This window comes from Ambystoma mexicanum, chromosome 14 (genome assembly GCF_040938575.1).
Source record: "Ambystoma mexicanum isolate Mex_15411 chromosome 14, UKY_AmexF1_1, whole genome shotgun sequence".
Classification (NCBI taxonomy): Eukaryota; Metazoa; Chordata; class Amphibia; order Caudata; family Ambystomatidae; genus Ambystoma; species Ambystoma mexicanum.
This window is the reverse complement of record NC_090940.1, coordinates 162,921,239-162,940,701: the sequence shown is the minus strand read 5'-3', so window position 1 is coordinate 162,940,701 and position 19,463 is coordinate 162,921,239. Positions and strand designations below refer to the sequence as shown.

At 47.8% G+C, this 19,463-nt stretch overlaps 1 protein-coding gene across 4 annotated transcripts in view; it reads right to left on the bottom strand.

The window, feature by feature from the left end:
- Nucleotides 1–19,463, bottom strand: part of MAPKBP1 (mitogen-activated protein kinase binding protein 1) — a 787,404-nt gene that overhangs the window by 198,534 nt on the left and 569,407 nt on the right. For all 4 annotated transcript variants that reach the window (XM_069638801.1, XM_069638804.1, XM_069638802.1 and 1 more), the window contains 2 exons: nt 6,216–6,337; nt 5,607–5,682 (listed from right to left, as the gene is read on the bottom strand). In XM_069638801.1, the coding sequence (XP_069494902.1) occupies nt 5,607–5,682; nt 6,216–6,337 (198 nt within the window). The remainder of the gene's footprint in view (nt 1–5,606; nt 5,683–6,215; nt 6,338–19,463) is intronic.

Genomic DNA, 19,463 nt, shown 5'->3' with positions numbered 1-19,463 from the left:
TTTCACCAGAAGAGCAACTGGGAATAACATGCAAACAGTGGCTCTAATCCGGTAGTGTTCTTTTTTACTTTAACAAGAATGAACCCATTTAGGGTTTAAAAACGAATACCAAAGATGCAAGCAACGTGCAGTTTGTTTAAAAGCACAGACTAGAAAATAAATGACTTGATCGAAAGTGGCACAGTGAGAGGTGACGTTTCAGAAACTAACCGTTTGAACCCAGAGTAACTAGAATGTACTCCGTTTGTAAAAGGCAGCCTCCATAGTAGTGCGTTCGCTTTCCTTGTGTGAACAAAACAAAATCACATTAGAGGCTCCCCCAGTTAAGATTAGGGGCTTTGCGAAGTGCAACATGTAGACAGTGAAAGGGGGATTTCCCAAAGTCCCTCCGCCTGCTTCCTCCTTGCATCACCCTCCTGCAGTGAAACCAAATATAAACGCTGCCCATTTAATTTAATTTTTTAAAATGTGTATTATTTATATAGCGCTGGAACAAGACTCTTAGGTATAGAAGCCCTGGCAAGACGAACTACAAAAAACAAAAGCCAAGGGACCGGATACGGGCAGAGGAACAGGCAACAGGTGAAAAGCAAGAGGAGTTATGTTAAAGCACTGTCTTTATGCCACGTTTGGATCTGGTGAGAATGTGTGGGTAGGTAGCCAGGTCCCCAGGCTCCATCAGCGGCTGGTACGTCTCAGTGCAAATGCGCTCACCTCGTCAGACAGTGCAGTCAAGGGACAGCTTGCGAGAAGGCTGATCAGATTGTGTCAAGGGTATTGAGAACAATGCAGTTATTACCCCGGTATATGAATATTTGGTTTATTGCAGATGTGACAGGGTCAGGTATGTGGCCCTGTCAAGAGGTTAATGTTAATTTTAAAAGATATTTATACCACGCACTATCACCACCGGAGTGGTCCCATGGCGCTCTAGCGGCTCTGAAAGAGGGAGGGGGGGGGGGGGTGAGTTAGTAGGAATAAGCTGGAAAAGTGCAAGAGAGCAGTGATCTGCTGTTGGCAGCCTCAGCCCGGTGGGTCCGTTGGTTGGGCTTGGGGTGTTTGCAGTCCGTAGTCATCGTGTGCTGTTGTGCAAGTCTATTGTTTGCGGTTTGTTTTGTTGTTGCAGTGTAGTGAAGTTTGTGCAGATTGCTGCATATTAGAGTTGTGGCTGCGTTTGGTTAGAGTTTGAGCGGTGTATGCAAAGAGAAGAGATTGTTAGTGGATTGGTTAGTTGGATGGTCACCCCTCTCAACCAGAGGAAAGAGGCCTATCAAGTGGTTTGCCAAATAAAGGCCTGCCCCAGACATGGGATGTGAGAGTTGAGAGGGCCCTAGTCTATCCCCTTCACTTTTGCCTGGCTGCAAATGTCAAGTACCACTTGTTATCACCCCATGCCTTGTCCAGGCCAGTGTTATTTTTCCTCTTTCATAACTTAAGAAGTCCTTGGAGAGCATGGGAAAACCAGCAGAGAGTAAACCAGCAGTAAACAGCAAGGCCCTGGAGCGCTGTGTGATAGACAGGCACCCAGGAAGCTCCAGGGCATGCGAAGAAAGACTTTTGTAATGATTATGTTTCTTATGGGTCCATATTACCAAACTCCGGAATAGCCATAGTAGAGGAGTGGGTATGGCTTCAGAGGCCTTTCAAAACTTTATACCTGTATTACTGGACCGGAGGGAAAACAAGGTGGAGATTGGTCCAGGGAACCAGGTGGGCTTCAGGACCAACAAGAAGAGAAGTATAAACAAGGACACAGGAACCTGTAGATTGTTCGAGTGAGATCAAATGTGGAGGCGGCAGACCAGACACCAATTGGAGGAAGGACTGTAGCGATGCGTGGAGGAAGATTGTAAAAAGCGTGTGAAAGGTGAGCGGAAGTAGTACTTGGGTGTAAATGCATATATGGCATGTGAAGAGACTGAGGTTAGGAGTAGGGTGTGTATGTGAGAAAGTGAACCCAGTGAAGGCATGGGTGGCAAGGGGAGCCACTGCAGCTAGAGCGGGGAGGGAAGTAGTAGAGGAAAGAGGAGGGCACTAGTAGAGCAAAGCGGGGAGCAGCAGCAGGGCAGAGAGAGGAGCAGCAGCAGGGCAGAGAGAGGAGCAGTAGTAGAGCAAAAAATGTCCTGTGTCTTGTAGTGGGACTAACGTCTACTGGTTGCAAGACCTGTACCAACGAAAGGATCTTTTGCAGGTTGAAGAGGTATTGGGGAGGAGCTAGCGCCTTCCTGCACCCCTCAAGTGCTTTACAATTAGGCAAGACTTCGGCAAGCACTACAGCACTGAGAAAGCTTTTTAGCTTTTTTCCATGCAAAAAAAATTACAGTGGTGGCCAGCCACGAAATGAAAATAGTTTGTATTTAAATATAAAGGTGAAAATAACTATTTAGCTGAATACATTTGTAAAACTGTTAAATTGTAGTTAGCCTTTCTCAAAGCACAGTGACTGCAGCCTGTGCTAAAAATAAGACTACAGAAATTGCCTGCGAGAGCACAAGGTAACTCAGCAGCCGTTTCCTGTCCATCAAAAGCCAATGGAGACTAAAAGATTCAATGCACGACATACATAGTACTATGGAAAGAAGCTGTTTGAGGAGAATTACTGGACCAGATAAAATATGAGAATATGGAGTGAAGTGTTGAGAGTATGGCAGGATGGTGTGTTTATATATAAATGTTTATAATATAGAAAATGTTACTAAAAACAGGAGCTACAATGTATTCCTGCAGAGGCAGCAGTATGTTAAGTAGTTTGTAACCTGGCTATGCAAAAAGGGAGACTGCAGCATCCCTTTTAAGGAAGAACAGTTTTGGATGAGCTATGCCAGTATCCAGTAACCAAGTTGAACAGTATATAAGGCGCCTGCTTGCCATCAGTCTGCAGGAGCCAGCCACGGAAGACAGAATGCTGGTCGGGGGGTGAGGGGTGCAGAGTCCTGTGCCCCCCCATCCTCATCTTTGTACAGATTAAAGTTCGTTATCCTTGCAAGCTGAAGACTCGTGGCCTTAATTCCCTAGAGGGGTGCATTTAACTCTGGTGTGAGCATGATTAGGGGTACCCCAATATATTTAAGGGGTAACCCTGCAAGTTGAGCTACTTTACAGAAGGCAGTTGAGACACCCACTGCTGAATTGCTGAACTCGGGGACTTTACAGCTGCCTTAGAATATTGCAGCTTCACCAGGCCAGCTATCTTTAAATGTCCAGCCCACTTGCCCCACGGAGATCAGCAGTCAGGTCTTATAACATGGTCTCCTCCGAGAACAGCTCTCCAGTAGGATTTCTTTGCCTCATGGGTTCCTACCCAAAAGGTACTTAATCGCCCTCATCTTCATAAATTCTCTCAAAGGAGGACTAGGTCTTCACACGACCTAGGCGCGTAGCGCAGTACTGATGGGTCTTCTATGGCAATGGGCCACTCGAAAAGTGCGCTGCGTCGGCTTCTAAAAGCACGGCTACCGACATGGCCATTGACAATGGGGGTCTTTGGAGGTCTCTCGGGCATCATGCTCAGGCCTTTTGGCACAATCAGCTAGTCTTTGGTTGCCTGCCAGCTTTGACTCACGCAGTGGGCTCAGACCCTTTATGTACCTTAGAAGAAGCTGATGGGGCTGATTACACATCCAGCATTTTCAGTCTAAACTGTTCCCCCTTCTCTACAGAATCGAATTTAGATGGGAACCATACTTGCCTTTTCAGTAAGGATTTTGATGATTGGGATCTTCGAAGATGAGTGATGGGAATTCACTTCAGGAGTGAGCTCTCCTGTGTTCTCAACTCTTATCAGAAAGCCGCTCAGTTAACTCCATCCATTTTCATCTGAAGGCCATACCTTCGAGGGCGTAGTACTCAAGACTTCGAGGAAGATAGTCCAAGCTTCTTTGAAAGCCTCTTCAAGTCATTTTGCGGCATGGATGGGCACGAACCCCAGTCAGCTGTCTCATGATCGATGCCAAGACACAAAAAGCATAGCCTGTGCGGATTAGTGAGCAACATTTTACCATTCCAATCCTTAGAGCTTAAAGCCTGAAGGCTTTGGCATATACATTCTAGCACATTTTTGGAGTACTTCTAAAAGATGTAGCTTCTCAGAGGGGAGAGGTTTTCCTATCGTTGCAAGGAACTGAGGTCACATGGCACAGTGCCAGCTATTTGTATCAACATAGACATCACGTCCAGAGCAGCGGCAGATGATTGTTGAGGGAGACTCTATGCAGATGGCCCACAGCTCGCTTACTGGACAAAACATTTGCCAAATCATGCTGCTGCCGCAGAATTTATCTAAGATGAGGAATCCGGTGGATGACAATCTATTAGAAGTTGTACAGCGGGCAGTGTAGAGTAGTAGAGGGGTGAGTGTTACAGGAGATGGCGGAGCATTGGAGGGACAGAGGTAGAAACACAGGAGAGTGGGAGGAGAATAGAAGGAAGGGAAAGGAAGGGGAGATAATCAGGGTGAGGAGTACAAGGGAACGAAAGGATAAGGCTAAGCAAAACCTTGTGGATTAAAATGCACCCCTTCTTAATATTGTGTGTGCAACCCAGGTTAGTATCGATCTAGATATTCAGAGAGAAAGCCATATGGATAAGGTGTCCACCTTTAGGCCTTCACAAGTAGCCAACTAGATCCTACACAGTGGGGGGTTACCAAGCTCTAGTGGCCAGCTTGGGGTTTAGGTATGCCTGGGCTATTGAGAGAATAGTCCAAGGGAGACGAGATGGATGGCCCTATATGAACACCTTCTCAAAAACTCTACTAAACTAAACTGTACTATAAACTCTTGAAATGTTTGAGAGTTGATGTGTTCTTGAGGCCATTGTGACAAGCGCTTTGGCGTTCGAAGTGCTTTGGAAGGCTGTAGAATCCAGCAGACGTTTTTTCAGACTCCATCTTTAAGTCGGTCTATTCCTGTACTGCAACTCTTTTACCAATGAACTACAACAAACCCTCCACTTTTAAGGTGAATAGGTGGGTAAGAATCTTGAGCCAGAATGCCAAGATTGCAATAATCCAAACTTGTTGGCAGCCGTCCAATTCAGATTTTGAGGGCCTCTCCACAAGAAAGTCTTGGGTGCGGATTCCAACAGTTCAATTGGTCCTATCAGCCTCAGGCCTGCAAGATCTCAGTTGCACAAAGCCATGGTCATATGCCATAACCATGTCAAATTCCTTCCCTCATATTAACAATGGAAACCTGCAGGATCCTGCTCAGCATTGCCACACTGGGAGCGCAGATGAACTCTGAAACTGATAAAGCGGACACTATCCAGTGCAGCAAACAATGCAAGGCTACATACATATGTAAGCCATACACAGTACACCCTGAGGAACTCCGGGTACGTGTGGTCATTTTCAAAGTCCAAAGATTAGGACTCATGCAACATGTTACAGGCGAGGGTGTCAGAAATGGAGATCATACAGCACCAATGAGAGCAGATGATGCAACTCAGAATGCCCTTAATAACAAAACTGAACACATTTAACAATTTGAGGCACCAAACCACAGGAACATACATATATTAGCTAAGATCACATTAAACCAAAAAGTCCTATTTGGGTCGAGAAATTATTAATGGCATTCTTTACCGTTCATTACAATTGAGCTTACTTTAATGAGGGTGCCATCTTCACTTTGAGAGCCTTTATACAATTTCTTCTGTTTCCCACTGCTGATGTTGAATACCCTAAGCAACACAAACAAAATCCAATCATTGGTTAAGTACAAAGAAAGGTAGACCATTAGACCTGCATCAAAAAGTCAAACAAAAAAAAATAAATAGAAGAAAAAGATGATCGGATTAAATGGCCACATGAGCTACGACATGCAGAAAACTGGGGCATATCCATGTCACGTTAAAGCAATTTGCTTGCCAGCACATATGAACACAAAGTATGACTCTGGAATTGTGTTCCCCCCCCCCCCAATCTGAAGGGATACAAATACATAGCTCCTATTCATAGTCATTAACAGGGTATAAAAGGTGCAGTTTGACTTGCGGCAACGTAGGTTAAAACTGAATTTGCAATCTGATCGTGTAAATAGCAGTTAGCTGGATGGAGGAGCATTGGGGAAGTAAATTGGGCCCTACAGATAGGCACTACTAGGATGGCCAAAGGGAACGTGATCAAAGGAAGCCTGCTTCTCTTCCACACCTTAGAACTCAAGGGGGCGGGGGTCTCCATTGGGTGGACGCCACTCAATCAAACTCAGACTAACCTTATGTTACGGTCTTGGCATCCAATCGCTGCATACTTCCAGCTGGGGTCAACATCCATGTCATACAAAGTAGTCTTCCGGACAATGTGGTGCGTGCGGGTGAATTGGATCCCATCCCCCGACTAAAATTAAGGATTTAAAAAAGCAAGATTTAAGCAATAACTACAAACAGATTTGTCAGACCTTTAACAACCCATTTTGCGAGACGTTGCCCCTTTTGCAGCAAAAAAGATGAAAACGATCATAACAGTAAAAAACGTCTTATTACAGAGCATGGATCACTTACAACTTTAAAAGGCTCCATGAAGATTTTGCCAACATAAATTTGATTTTACTACTTTAATCAGCAAAAAGGCCAGGATTGGCCGCCCCCCCCCCCGCACCTCTCCTTTCCTCTCTGCGCACTGCCCCCTTCTATATACATACCCCAAACCCAGCTATAGGTTTTCAGGAAAAAAAGCAGGGAGAACATGGGCAAAAATGTTATTCTGTAAAAATGGTTAATACCATTTTGAACACAGGTTTTTAATAAATATCAACATTCTATTATGAATGCCATCTTCCCATGGCATTTGCAAGCTCCCAAAATGCTTCTACACAAACCTGGGAATGATTTGGGAAACAAGTGAAAGGGTGCACAATTTGCCAACGCCACCAGCTAGTGTTATTGGACTCTTTTGGAGTAAGCAATGGTGTGCTGTTTCAATGTACAGCAGGGTGGTGGCGAGTGACTTCATGGCTGGCTAGTAGCTCTGTAACTTTATTTCTGTCCCTCTGCAAGTTGCATTTGACAAGAAATGTTCTGTAACCGGTTGCACTGTTCAGCAACATCTCATATGCAAGAAAGTCTACTTCAACCAAGCTCCCTAGTTTATGTATTTAGTTATATTTATTTTATTTGTATAGCGCAGACCAGACCCGGAGGCTACCGGGCGCATATCTTAAAAGCAATGGTTACATAAATTACATACAGTGATTATATATCAATCATTAGATATAGCATAGAAATAGGGGGCATAGGTAAGTAGTACAACAATCCATGGGTTGTCAAATAGTACAGCCATAAATGGGTTGTCGCATCACGTTTTCAGAGTGTAGCTTGGGCATTGGCGGTGACTAGCCAACATTTGGCTCAGTGTTTGAATAGGTTGAGGGAGGGGAGATTTCTGATAGTCAAGGGGACAGCATTCCACAGTTTGGCTGCCAGGACTGGGAAGCTGGATCCACCAGCTGTTTGGAGCTTGTATCTAGGTATCAGTAGGTTCTGGTTCAGGGTAGATCTAAGTGAGCGAACTGGGGTGTGCAGCGTGAATCGTGAGGAGAGATAAGTGGGGGCCAGGTTATTCATGCATTTGTAGGTTAGGACAAGCGATTTTAGTGAGATCCTTTGGGTGACTGCCAACCGATGAAGGTTCTTCCTGGTATCCGAAATGTGTGCCGATCTGGGGATATTGAGGGCTGCCCTGATGGCGTTATTTTGTATGATCTGGAGCTTGTCTAGGTTACCCTGATTAGTGCCCTGGTACAATGCATTGCAGTAGTCCAGCTTGGACATGATCAGGGTCCTAGCAAGGGTAGTACAGTTGTGAGTGGAAAGAAAAGGGCGACATGCTGAGATCAGCTTGCAGGTATAGGCGGCAGCCGCAACTGCATTTGTCTGTCTGTGAAGGGAGAGGGTGGAATCGAGGTAGATTCCAAGCGTTTGGTATCTTTGGAGACTTTTATTAGATTTCCATCAATGTTAAAGGAGCTGAACCATAGGGTTCAACTGGTTTAGTCTTTGCTGTGTACCTAGGATGAGGAGCTCTGTCTTGTCGTCATTCAGACAGAGCTCATGTTGGGCCATCCATGTTTGAATGACATGGTAAACGTCATTTAAGGCTTTCGAATCTACTGTGTAATCACCCGAGATGGGGATGAGTATCTGGGTGTCATCCGCATGATTCGTGTAGGTGACACCCAGATAGTCAAGCACATCAAATAAGGGTTTAGTAAATACATTGTAAAGGGTAGGGGATACACACGATCCTTGGGGGACCCCGCAAGGGACTGGTGCAGGGTCAGCGGAGGAGGTGGGCGAGAATACCCTCATCTGTCTATTTTCCAGGAAGGATTGAATACAGTTTGTGGCCATGTCGGAGAAGTGAGCTGCTGTTTTCAGGTGGTGACAGAGGATTTGGTGATTAACCAGATCAAAGGCAGCAGATAAGTCTAATAGTAGTAACAGGGCTAGTTTACCTTTGTCTTTGAGATCCTCAATTTGGGTTTTGAGATCGTGGAGGGCTGCCTCCATACTGTGCTTAGGTCTGAAGCCGGATTGTCTCGTGCCTAATAGGTTGTTTGATTCCAGATAGTTCTGTATCTGAAGATAGGCTGCTCTATCTAGGATTTTTAGCAGAAATGGGACCATTGTGATGGGCCTGTAGTTGGTTGGAGCCTCCGGGTCTAAGGTGTTTTTTTTTTTAGGAGAGGGATAACCCATGCATCCTTCAGGCTATTGGGGACCACTCCCAATTGAAAGGAGGCGTTGATAAAAGTGGTGATAAAAGGAGCGAGGTCATGAGCCGAGTCCTTAATGATCGGGGCTGGACAAGCGTCCCCTTGGCAGTTCGAAGGTTTTAAGTTACAGATGATTTTTTCAACCTCCAGAACGGTGAGCGGTGTGAAGCTGAACGGCACAGGGGAGTCGGGGATAGTTATTTTCGGTGGCCTGGTATTGCTAAATATAGGGGTGTGGGGGGTATTTTGTTTGGCGTTGATTTTGGATTGCAAGGTGGATATTTTGTTAAGAAGGGCATTTTGTATATTGTTGCACCAGGTGTTGTCCTTGGTGCACGTGTCCGGGACAGGTGAGGGAGATTCTAACCCTTTGAGGATTTTGAATAATTCTCTAGTGTTCGATTCTGCCTGGGATATGCGTGAATTGTATGTCTCCTTTTTGGCTTGAAATATGGCCTCATTATAATTGAGAGGTGATCAGAAGGGAGGCTTTATTGGCTGCGCTGGGGTGACTTTTCAAAAGGGCTTCGGCCTTGCGCTTTTCTTTGCGCAGAGCGTTGAGCTGCGGGGTGAACCACGAGTTCAGGTGGGACTGTTTGGCTTTGCGGATCTTTAGTGGAGCTATGCTCTCAATAGATGTACTAGAAAATGTTACTGTCAAACTACATGCATTTACATCATAATCCCTCTTTAGTGTGCGATGTGTGACTGAGAAGGCTTAGTTTCTCAGTTCAACAATTCGAATGATTAGATCAGCACAGCGTTGCATCTATGTATTCAGGTGAACTTAAAAACAGAGCAAAGAAACACTATTCAGATGAGCATTGCCACATTCCATTAAGGAAGCTTCAATGGGCAGTGTCAAATGGGTACTTCGTGGAGATTAACAACCGGCTTTGGGAATGGGAATGTTATCCTTTTTTCGGGCATTTGACGAGTGAGAACTGCAAGGATGCTGAGAAATGATAGCGATGTTATTTGTGGGATCAGGATGTTTTGTTAATTATTAGCGGATTTTATGGAAAAACCACCCACTCACAGGAACTAGGGGGATAAGATAGAAATAGTAAAGAGTAAATCTTTCAAAAAGTGTCAAGGATGGGACAACACAAACTGAGGTTTTCCAGCTTCTCAGAGCATTGGGATGCTGGTTCCAGAGTACATAAAAGTCTCGAACCTAATTAAGTTCCCATCTTGCCAGGGACACATTAGACTAATCAAATTAAATCCAAAAGTGATTGCCAACTAAGTCCAAAACCTACTCTTAACCTATTTAGCCTGATTGCTAATTCTATGTTCCCACAAAGAAATGTTCTCCAGTCTTAACTAAACCTAACCTCTAAAGGACTACAAATCTCAGGGGCAATCTCCTCCATGGAGTAATCATGGTTTGGACTATTCATGGTCTCAAGGCTCTTCTAGTTTCATCCAGGGCTTCTCCACAGTTTGTTTCTTTGCCAGATTGTTCTACATTCGCCAAGTTTCTTCTCAGCACTTTACTCACGGGTGCAATGAAGGGAGTAGTTTCTTACCTATAACAATTTCTCCAGCGTCGGTATCTTTCATGGATTCACATGCTGTGAATATTCCCCGTCAGGCTGGGAACCTCGGTCACTTTAACCTAGCGTTTTCCTATGGAAAACCTGACACTTTAGTGTCCTATCAAAGTCCTTTTTGGGTGCTTCAGTCCCCACTAATAGGACAAGGGCTATAAATAGCCCTGCCCCCGCAGCTTCCCTTCAGATTTTAACCTCCAAAGTAGAGGGAACCCAAACCAGGTTTGCCTGCAGGGGCGGCGGAAGGCGCATGTGAATCCATGAAAGATACCAACACTGGAGAAATTGAGTTACAGGTAAGAAACTACTCCCTTCTCCAGCATTTGATCTTTCATGGATTCACATGCTGTGAAGAGACTACACAGCAGTACCAATCATGCATGGTAGAGTGTAAAGGCTAACCAATACAGAAAACAGAATCACATACATGAGACCAATAAACCTATACAGTGATCAAGTTCAAACAATAAACACCCCAAAGATGCAGGGCTTACACTATGGAAATAGGTGTTGCAGGACCGCCCATCCCACCTGCACATCATCAACATGCTGCTGGCCCAGACAGTAATTCCAGGTAAAGGTATGCGGCACCGCCCAGGAGGCCACCTGAAAAAATGTTCACCAGCGGAATCCCCGACCATAATGCTGCCGACGAAGCCATAGACCTCATTGAGTGTGCCTTCGGAGTCCTTCCCAAAGGCTTCCCAGCTTTAGTGTGGCAGAACGAAATCGCAGAGGACACCCAACGAGACAGTCCTTGTTTGGATATTCCCCGTCCCTTGATGTACAGCCCATAAGCCACAAATAGCTCTTTAGATTACCTGAAATCATGAGTACGATTCAAATAAAACTTCAATGCCCTCTTTACGTCTAGCGAACGCAGAGCCCGTTCTGCAGGCGTGGATGCTGAAGCAAAAAACGAGGGCAAAACAATAGGAGAATTTGTGAAATATCGTTGGCACCTTAGGAATAAAGTGCGGATTGGTAGCCAACACAACCTTGTCCTTCAAGAACCTCAAGTATGAGGGGAGAGGGGGGTTCACCACCAATGCTTGCAACTCTGATAGCCTCCTGGCCGAAGTAATGGCCACCAGAAAAGCCACCTTCCATGACAAACTGCAAAGGAGCCGTCGACAGCGGCTCAAAAGGCGGTCTCATCAGACCTGAAAGCACCACATTGAGGCTCCACATCGCCGCAAACTTCTTGACCGGAGGAAAAATTCAAAACAAACCCTTCAAGAAATGCTTGATTAGGTGATCACTAAACAGAGGAGCCGCATGTCGCCTCAGAGTAAATGTAGAAATCGCTGCCAAGTGTACCTTAATGGATGAGAACGCCAGTCCCCTTTTTGCCAACTGCAACAGGTAGGGAAGAACTTGTTCAGGGGAAAAGTTCAAAGGGTCCACCCCTGGCTGGCCCTTACACCACACACAATACCTTTTCCATTTACATGCACAGGAGACATTCATGGACGGTGCTCTTGCCGCCTCCAAAATCCGGCGACAGACACTGGCAACCCTTAGCAGGCCAAACTCGGAGTAGTCAGGAGCCAAGCCGTCAGGCTGAGGGATCCCTATCTGGTTCCAGACCGCGCCCTTGTCCTGAGACAGAAGGTCTGGCCTTGTTTCCAACCGACAGATGAAGGAGATCCGAGAACCACGGCTGCCTGCCCAGAACAGAGCCACCAGAATCACATGGCATGGGTATCTCCAAATCCGCTGGAGGGTCAGTTGGATGAGCAGAAATGGAGGAAAGGCATACGCGAACCGGCCTGTCCACGGGAACGAGAACGCATGCCCCAGAGACTCAGGGTGAGCCCACCTGCTGGCGAACTCCCTGTACTGTTTGTTCTCCATTGTTGCAAAGAGAGCCAACGGAGGATGTCCCCACTTCCAGAAGATCAAGGACACCTGCTGCTCCTTCAGCTGCCATTCGTACAGCTGACCTACATCCTGCCGAGTGCATCTGCCTGCACATTCAACACTCAGCAGATTAAAAGCCACAATGCCAATATTGTGCAACAGAGCCCAAATGCCAAAGTTCCTGTGCTTCCTTCGACAGCTCCCTGGAATGCGTGCTCCGCTGCTTCCGGAGATAAAATTTTGTGGTGGTATTGTCTGTCAAAACCCTCACCACCGAACCGCGTATGCACGGTGGAAACGATTTGAGGGCCCAATGAACCGCTCTCAACTCTAGGACATTTATGTGGAACCGAGCCTCCACCCGAGACGACATGCCTTGGACTTGGGAGCCGCCGAGATGCGACCCCCACCCCGTCTGAGAGGCATCCGCCACAATCGTAAATTGGAACTCTGGTTCCAGTAACGGCATGCCCTGAACCAGATTGTCCGAGCACTGCCACCAGCGAATAGAGCCTCCACCAGAGTGCTGTCGATCACCAAATTGTCTAACCAAGAGCCGCGACAGAGCCCACCGGTCCGCGAGGAACTCTTGTACCGGCCTCATGAAGAGACGACAGTTTGGCAACAGTGGAATGCAGGACGCCATGGCCCAAAGCAGCGACATGTAGGTCCGGACCGACACCCTTGTGCCGATCTTCCACTCTGCTGCCCTTTGCAGGAGCTTCAGGACCCTCTCGCCCTAGGGCTTCACAAGTCCCAGTTGAGCCCGAAACTCTGTCCCCAGAAACACCAAGTCCTTGGAAGGCGACAAAGGATTTCTCAAAATTGACGGCAAAGCCTAGCCGTTGCAACAGCTGCATTGTAGCCCCTAGACTTTCTTGTGCCTCCCCTGGCATCGAGCCTCGCACCAGCCAGTCGTCCAGATACAGGTATATGTGATGACCCTCCAGTCAGAGACATGCCACCACTGGTTTCATAAATGTCCTGGGACGACTTTAAACCAAACGGGAGTACCCAAAACTGGTAATGATCTCCTACGACAAACCGCAGAAACTTGCGGTGCCGTCGACGTATGGGAATGTGGAAGTATGCGTCCTGTAAACCCCAAGACGCCAGGAACTCGTTCGGCTGTACCGACCGGATAACTTCCTGAAGAGTGAGCATCTTGAACTTCAGGCGTTGCAGAGTCTTGTTCAACGCCCGAAGAGCCAGTATGGGCCGCCACTTGCCGCTGGCTTTCTGCACTACAAAGTAGCGGGAATAGACCCCTTGCCCTCTCTGCCACCGGAACCAATTCTATAGACCCTTTCTGTAGCATAAGAACTACCTCCTGCCGCAGGATGGGAAGGTGATGTTGCAAAGCATACACTGGAGGAATGGAACACAAACTCCAGCGAGTGGGCCAGACGCACCGTGTCCAACACCCAACGGTCCAATGTAATTTTGCACCACTCGTGCATCGCCACCCTGCCCCCAAGCAGATTGTCCTGAAGGCAGTCATTGCTGTGGTTTAGCCTGCCGCCCCTTAGAGGTGGAGCGCTGCGCACCCCTTTTCTGCTGGGCCTGAAATTCCTGACTCTTCTGCACCGATCTCCGATACCCCTGGGAGGAATAACTTGACTGACCGTAACCCCGGTCTCTGGTCGAAGCAAACTGGGCATTACCCGAAGCCCCCCGGGAATGGTCGAAAAGAGCGCCCACTCGGCAAATCCCCCAATGAATTAGCCGTGTCTTCCTTCATCCCCTTGAGGGCCTCATCAATTTTCTCACCAAACAACTGCTCCCCCTCAGAGGGCATGTCCAGAACCTTATAATGCACCTCCAGGCAAAAGGGCGTGCACTTAAGCCAGGCTTGGCGACGCAGCACCACGCCGTTGTTAATCTGCTTAAAGCCGGACTTGGCTAGGTCAACAGCAATATTAATACTGATTGGAAGCTTCCTCCCCTTCATGCACCAAAAGCATGGCAGTCTTGCGGTGCTACTCTGGCAGATGTTCCAAAATAGGTGCTAGCCGATGCCACATCTCATGATCATAGCGTGCCATGATCGCTAAGGAATTGGCCGCTTCCACCGTTGTCACCCCAACAGTCAAAACCTTCCCGACGCCATCCTGTCTCCTTGCTTCACTGTCCGGAGGAGTAACACTTGTGCTGACTCTGGGCTTTAGGGCTGGCCGCCGCCGACACCACCACAGACTCAGGAGTGGGCTGCGACACTAAGCACTTTTGGGTATAGTTCGGGGCCTTAAACTTTTTTCCAGCCTCCCTTTGACAGCAGGTTCCGAAAAGGGATGCCGGATCATGCGCAGCCCGCCTGCCACACGTGGTCGAGAATAGGCATGGAGAATACCGCTTTCTGTCGCTTGCTCATGTGATCGAACAGGAAACACTCCATCTGTTGAACCTCAGGTGTCAGCCCAAATTCCACACACTCCTTCGCCATCATGGCGTGGAATGCCCCAACATCATCGGGAGGGGAAGGCTGAGCCGGACTCAGAGGCTGTTCCACCTCCCCGTCCGTATCCCATGCATCGTCCCTCGTCGGTGACAATGAACCAGTAGACATTATGTCCTGCGGCACACTATCCGACACAGATTCCGGCAGTTCACCCTCCTCAGGGTACAAACGTGGACGATCTTCACTCACAGGCTGCGGCACCGGCAACCCAGCAGTGGCCGACGAAAGCGGCAGAACACCAGCAGCGTCCACGACAGGCCCCACCGGGACCCCACTCAGCGGAGGCAACCTCGCATCCAGCTGGCCTAGCAATGATTGCAGCGTGGACAGAACCTGGAGCGATCGCATAGACTGCAGGTTCAGCAGTGGGTAACTAGCAGGACCAGCACTCACACCCAACGTCGACGGTCCAACACTCTGCAGTCCCAAGGCAGACAGGCCCAACACTGGCTCCCGGTCGTCGTCCACCTCCGAGGACACTGAAAAAGCTGCCGTTTCCTGATGTAGAATGGTGACAAGCAGAAGTGAGTCTAAATCGGAAGACTGCCAAGCCCCACTCATCGGCAACAAACCGTCCGTGCCCATCCTAGACGACGAGAAAAGCATCAGGCCTTTATCCAACACAGTCGTCACCGTAGCCGATGACACAACCGGCGACAACGGAACCCCCGTCAATGAGGACTTTGCAGGCAACCCGGCCGGACTGGCAGCGCTAGACCAGTGCTTAGAGTACTCCCTGCTAGAGGATGCCATGTGACGGTCCCCCAAAGAGGCGTGCTTCGATGAAGAGTCCTTCTTGGCCTTCTCCTGCGATGCCGACTTCTCGGGCTTACCACCAGACCCTCAGGAATTGTCCAACTGACCATGCTTGGACGAAGAAGCCCCCTTCGACAGCTGCTTACTCAAAGAGGATCTACCGCTCTTCCCCACCTCCGACACAGGAGCAGGACGAGGTTTCTTAGCCGGAGGCTCAGCTGACGCCTCCTGGCGATGCTCTGCCGACTGCACAAGCTGCTCTGAGGACAGGCTCCGGACCTTCCCACGTCCGAGGCCGGGTAGGTGCCCTCATTAACCCCAACAACCCAACCGCCGATTGCGGTCCTTAAGAGTCTTGCGAAAACCCTCTACAGATCTTGCAAGAGTCAGCAGAGTGATGAGGGTAAAGGCAATAGAGGCAATCCATATGCCCATCACCCGGGCCAGAACAGAGACTTCTTTGCAGCCCCAGAAGCCATCTCAATACACAAAGAGCACACACAGGTGCAAAAACACAACAAACACGAGGTGATCACAACAGTTTGGAGACAGTTGAAAGCTGAAGGGAAGCCGCGGGGGCGGGGCCATTTATAGCCTATGTCCTATTGGTGGGGAATAAAGCACCCAAAAAGGACGTTGATCAGACACTAAAGTGTCAAGGTTTTCCATAGGTTAAGGCTAGCTTAAAGTGACTGAGTTTCCCAGCCTGACAGGGAAAATTCACAGCATGTGAATCCACGAAAGATCCAATGCAGGAGAAGATGCCGATACAGCACTGTTTAGGGGAGCGCATTTACCAGTTGTGGGAAGAATGGGGACGGGAGGGGACACCCCTAGTGTGGGACAAGGTATCATTGATGGCTGTAATACAGGTGCCTAGAACATGCACGCAGCCCGAGAAGCCATGGTTTGGGAGTGGGGTGGAGGTGCTCAAGTGTGGAGATGGGGGTGCATAATAAATATAGTTGCATGCATATCAATCATGATCCTCATCTCTTCATCAGTTAAGAAACTGGAGTCTACCAAGACACAAGTTGCTCAATGACGCGCCAAGTGAAAGCAATCGCCTCCTCTGCTGCCTGCACTTCTAAGCCGATAAATGCTTTCAGACCCTTCCTATCCCCCAACAGTTGCCTTACCATAGAAAGAGCAGTTATTGGCGCAAAGCTGGATTAATGTAATGTCCTATTTGCGGGAACTTCATCCCAAAACATTCTAAAGCTTCAAATCATTCCAAACAACGCACACTGAGCAGCCATCAACATTCCCAAACGGGTCAACATATCTGCAGCCAGGAAAGCAGCCAACTGGCTGCCTAGCCACGAACAAATCATCTTCAAGACCATGTCCATTACTCACAAATGCCTGGCCAACACAGCACCCCCCCCACCTCTCAGAACAGCGCAGTCGCCAAGACCCACCAGATCGATGTAAACTAATTCCCTTCAACAGCCCAAAGACGCACGCATGAAAGCAGGCGGCTCCAGCGTCCCATTCATCGCAGTCAGTCACTTTCCTGCTTTCCTGAACACAGTACCCTTCTACTGGGCTTCCTGGAAATCCTTGGAAACCTGGTTGTTTACTTAAACCATCCCATTACACGTTAAACTGCTTTGCACTGCCCTACCTACTAACGGCTTGTTCTTCCTTTTCCCATGTATCTGCAAGTAACTGGTTCATGGTAACAGCGACTCGATGCCTACGGGTTGTTGCATGCTCTATAAATGAAATAAACGGTATCGCTAGATATTATCCCCACCAAAAATATTGCTGTATACATGGTCGTCTGGAACGGACATAGGTGATATTTTGGGGGGGTCATTTTTGGGAGCAGGGGTGTCCCCTGCTCCTTTAAAAATAACGCAGGGGTGTCCTACGCAGGTTCCATGCCTTAATATTGCTGCAAAAATATGGCAATATTTTTGCAGGGATATGAACACATGGAACCAAATAAACTACATGTGTGGGCACACCTGCGTGAGTGGAGAGGTGCATAGCAGGAGGCGGACCCTGTGCATAGTACAGGCAATTGTATAGCTGCATCATTTGCAGATAAGGGTGTAATTTTTCAGTTTGTTGGAGCAGTGTTTAGTTGTGGAGTGGTAAGGGAAGAGCGCTTGTCAGTGAATAGTGTTCAACCATCTTGCAGCGTAGACCGAGGTGGAAGGATCAACGCTTAAGGGACATGGTGTACAATATTGCACTTGGCAGTTTGGCGGTGGACGTCAATGTAGGGGAAGGGCGCAGTCCGACGTCTGCTTACACGAATATACGTAAAGGTGAGCCCGTGGAGAGGGCTGGTGATATACTAACATGATGTGAGTGGACAGGCCTGTGGAGATGGCCAGTGTGTGAGATAGGCGTGCATGGCTGGGCCTGTAGAGAAAGCCAGAAAGAGGATGTATAGGGGGTTCAAGGGGAAGAGCAATAAGTATGTGTGTTTGAGAAGTTAATAAAAGTGAGGGTGTGAAAAGGAGGAAAAAGTGGGACGGGGAAGCACAGAGAAAGGGTAAAAGGTACCCTTAGCATATAATACAGGGGGGTGGGGGGAAGAGGGTGAATAATGGCATTTCGGGATAGCCCCCTCAACCACATGTGTGAAAAACAACCCCAATATCGCAATTAAATAAAATAGCAATTCCAATGGGTTCAGGAAACTGCAGGTCAGTGTTTCTATGCATGGCCAGGGGAGCAAACTGTGGATAGTAAAATAATCGAACATATGGTCTCGTAATTACTAGGTACAAAAGCTCTAAGTTAAAGACAAAATATCTTGGGGCTCTGGAAGTTATATGAATAGAAAAAAGGAGGAGCCTACAAAGAGACATTAAACAAGGACATGACAGACTGACCTAGTGCCCCGCCGCCACCGTATGGAGCATACCCAGCATTAAGAACTGCAGCATGGTATACAAACCCACATCAGGTGTCCCCAGAATGGGTGGAAGGGTTAAAAGGGAAAAAGAAAACTCATGGAAACATGGAGGTGAGAGACACAGCAGGGGAGAGAATAACTACGTAACGGACATAGAAAAGAACATGACAGCTGGATGCACTGTTTAATGAAGCAGCGTTATCGAAAAAGGAGACACAGAGGAAAGGGAGAGGAGAAATACAGGGAACGGACTATAGTGGCCATCAGGGAGGATACAATTTAAACTGGACAATGAGGAAGACGACAGGGGAGGAGCCGGGAATAGGGGATGAGGACAGTATCTAGTCACAGGAGGAGGAGAATTAACAATGGACACCAGAGAGCGAGAGAAGGACAAAAGCATTGGAGGAGGGGAGAATGTGAGGAGCCAAGTAGGGATTGGTCAAGTGTCCTCTGGAAGGAGAAAGTGAAGGTAGGACTGGCACAGGCAAAAATGGGGGGGGGCCCCGAGATAGGTCATTGGGCGACACAGATGCCATTGCTACAGAAAGGGAAAGGAGATGCACACTAAGTACCATGGCAGACAACGGACAGATACCCATTTGTAGTTCACCCTCCTTTGTGGCAGGGGCTAGCAAAAGGATATATGCACTCGAAATAGCAACTGTAGGAGTGACTTCAGCAATAGGGGACATGAAAGATTTATTTGCAGCAATAATGGGAGAGTGAGGGGATAAGATATTGGAGCAAGCATGATACAAAGGCACCTAAGCTCTGGAATTCCCTACCTACGGACCTCAGAGCTGATGCTTCTCTCTTCTCCTTCCGAAAAAAGCTAAAAACTACCCTTTTCAACTAACCCCATTCTCACGTGTCTTTATGTTGATCTTGCATGTCTGTAAAAAAAGTATATCTCGTCCAATGTAACCGCACGGACATGAATTGTATGTAACCAAGTATAAGTAACACTGTAACTAGCGCCACGATGCCTTCGGTCTGATGTGCGCTTAACAAATGCGAATAAATAAATAAAAGGGGTGAAAGTACCAACGCACACGATGGAGCACCGTTTAATCAGGGCTCAAGCCGAGGGTACATGCCGGGGGGAGGGGAGGGACAGAGACCACCCACTTTTTTCAGAGGGTGGAATCAGTCCCCCTCAGCTACAATTAGAAACACTGAATGTCCTCTTTGAATTTATGCATTAAAGCTAATCCCAGGGATCGAACCACAGTCAGGTT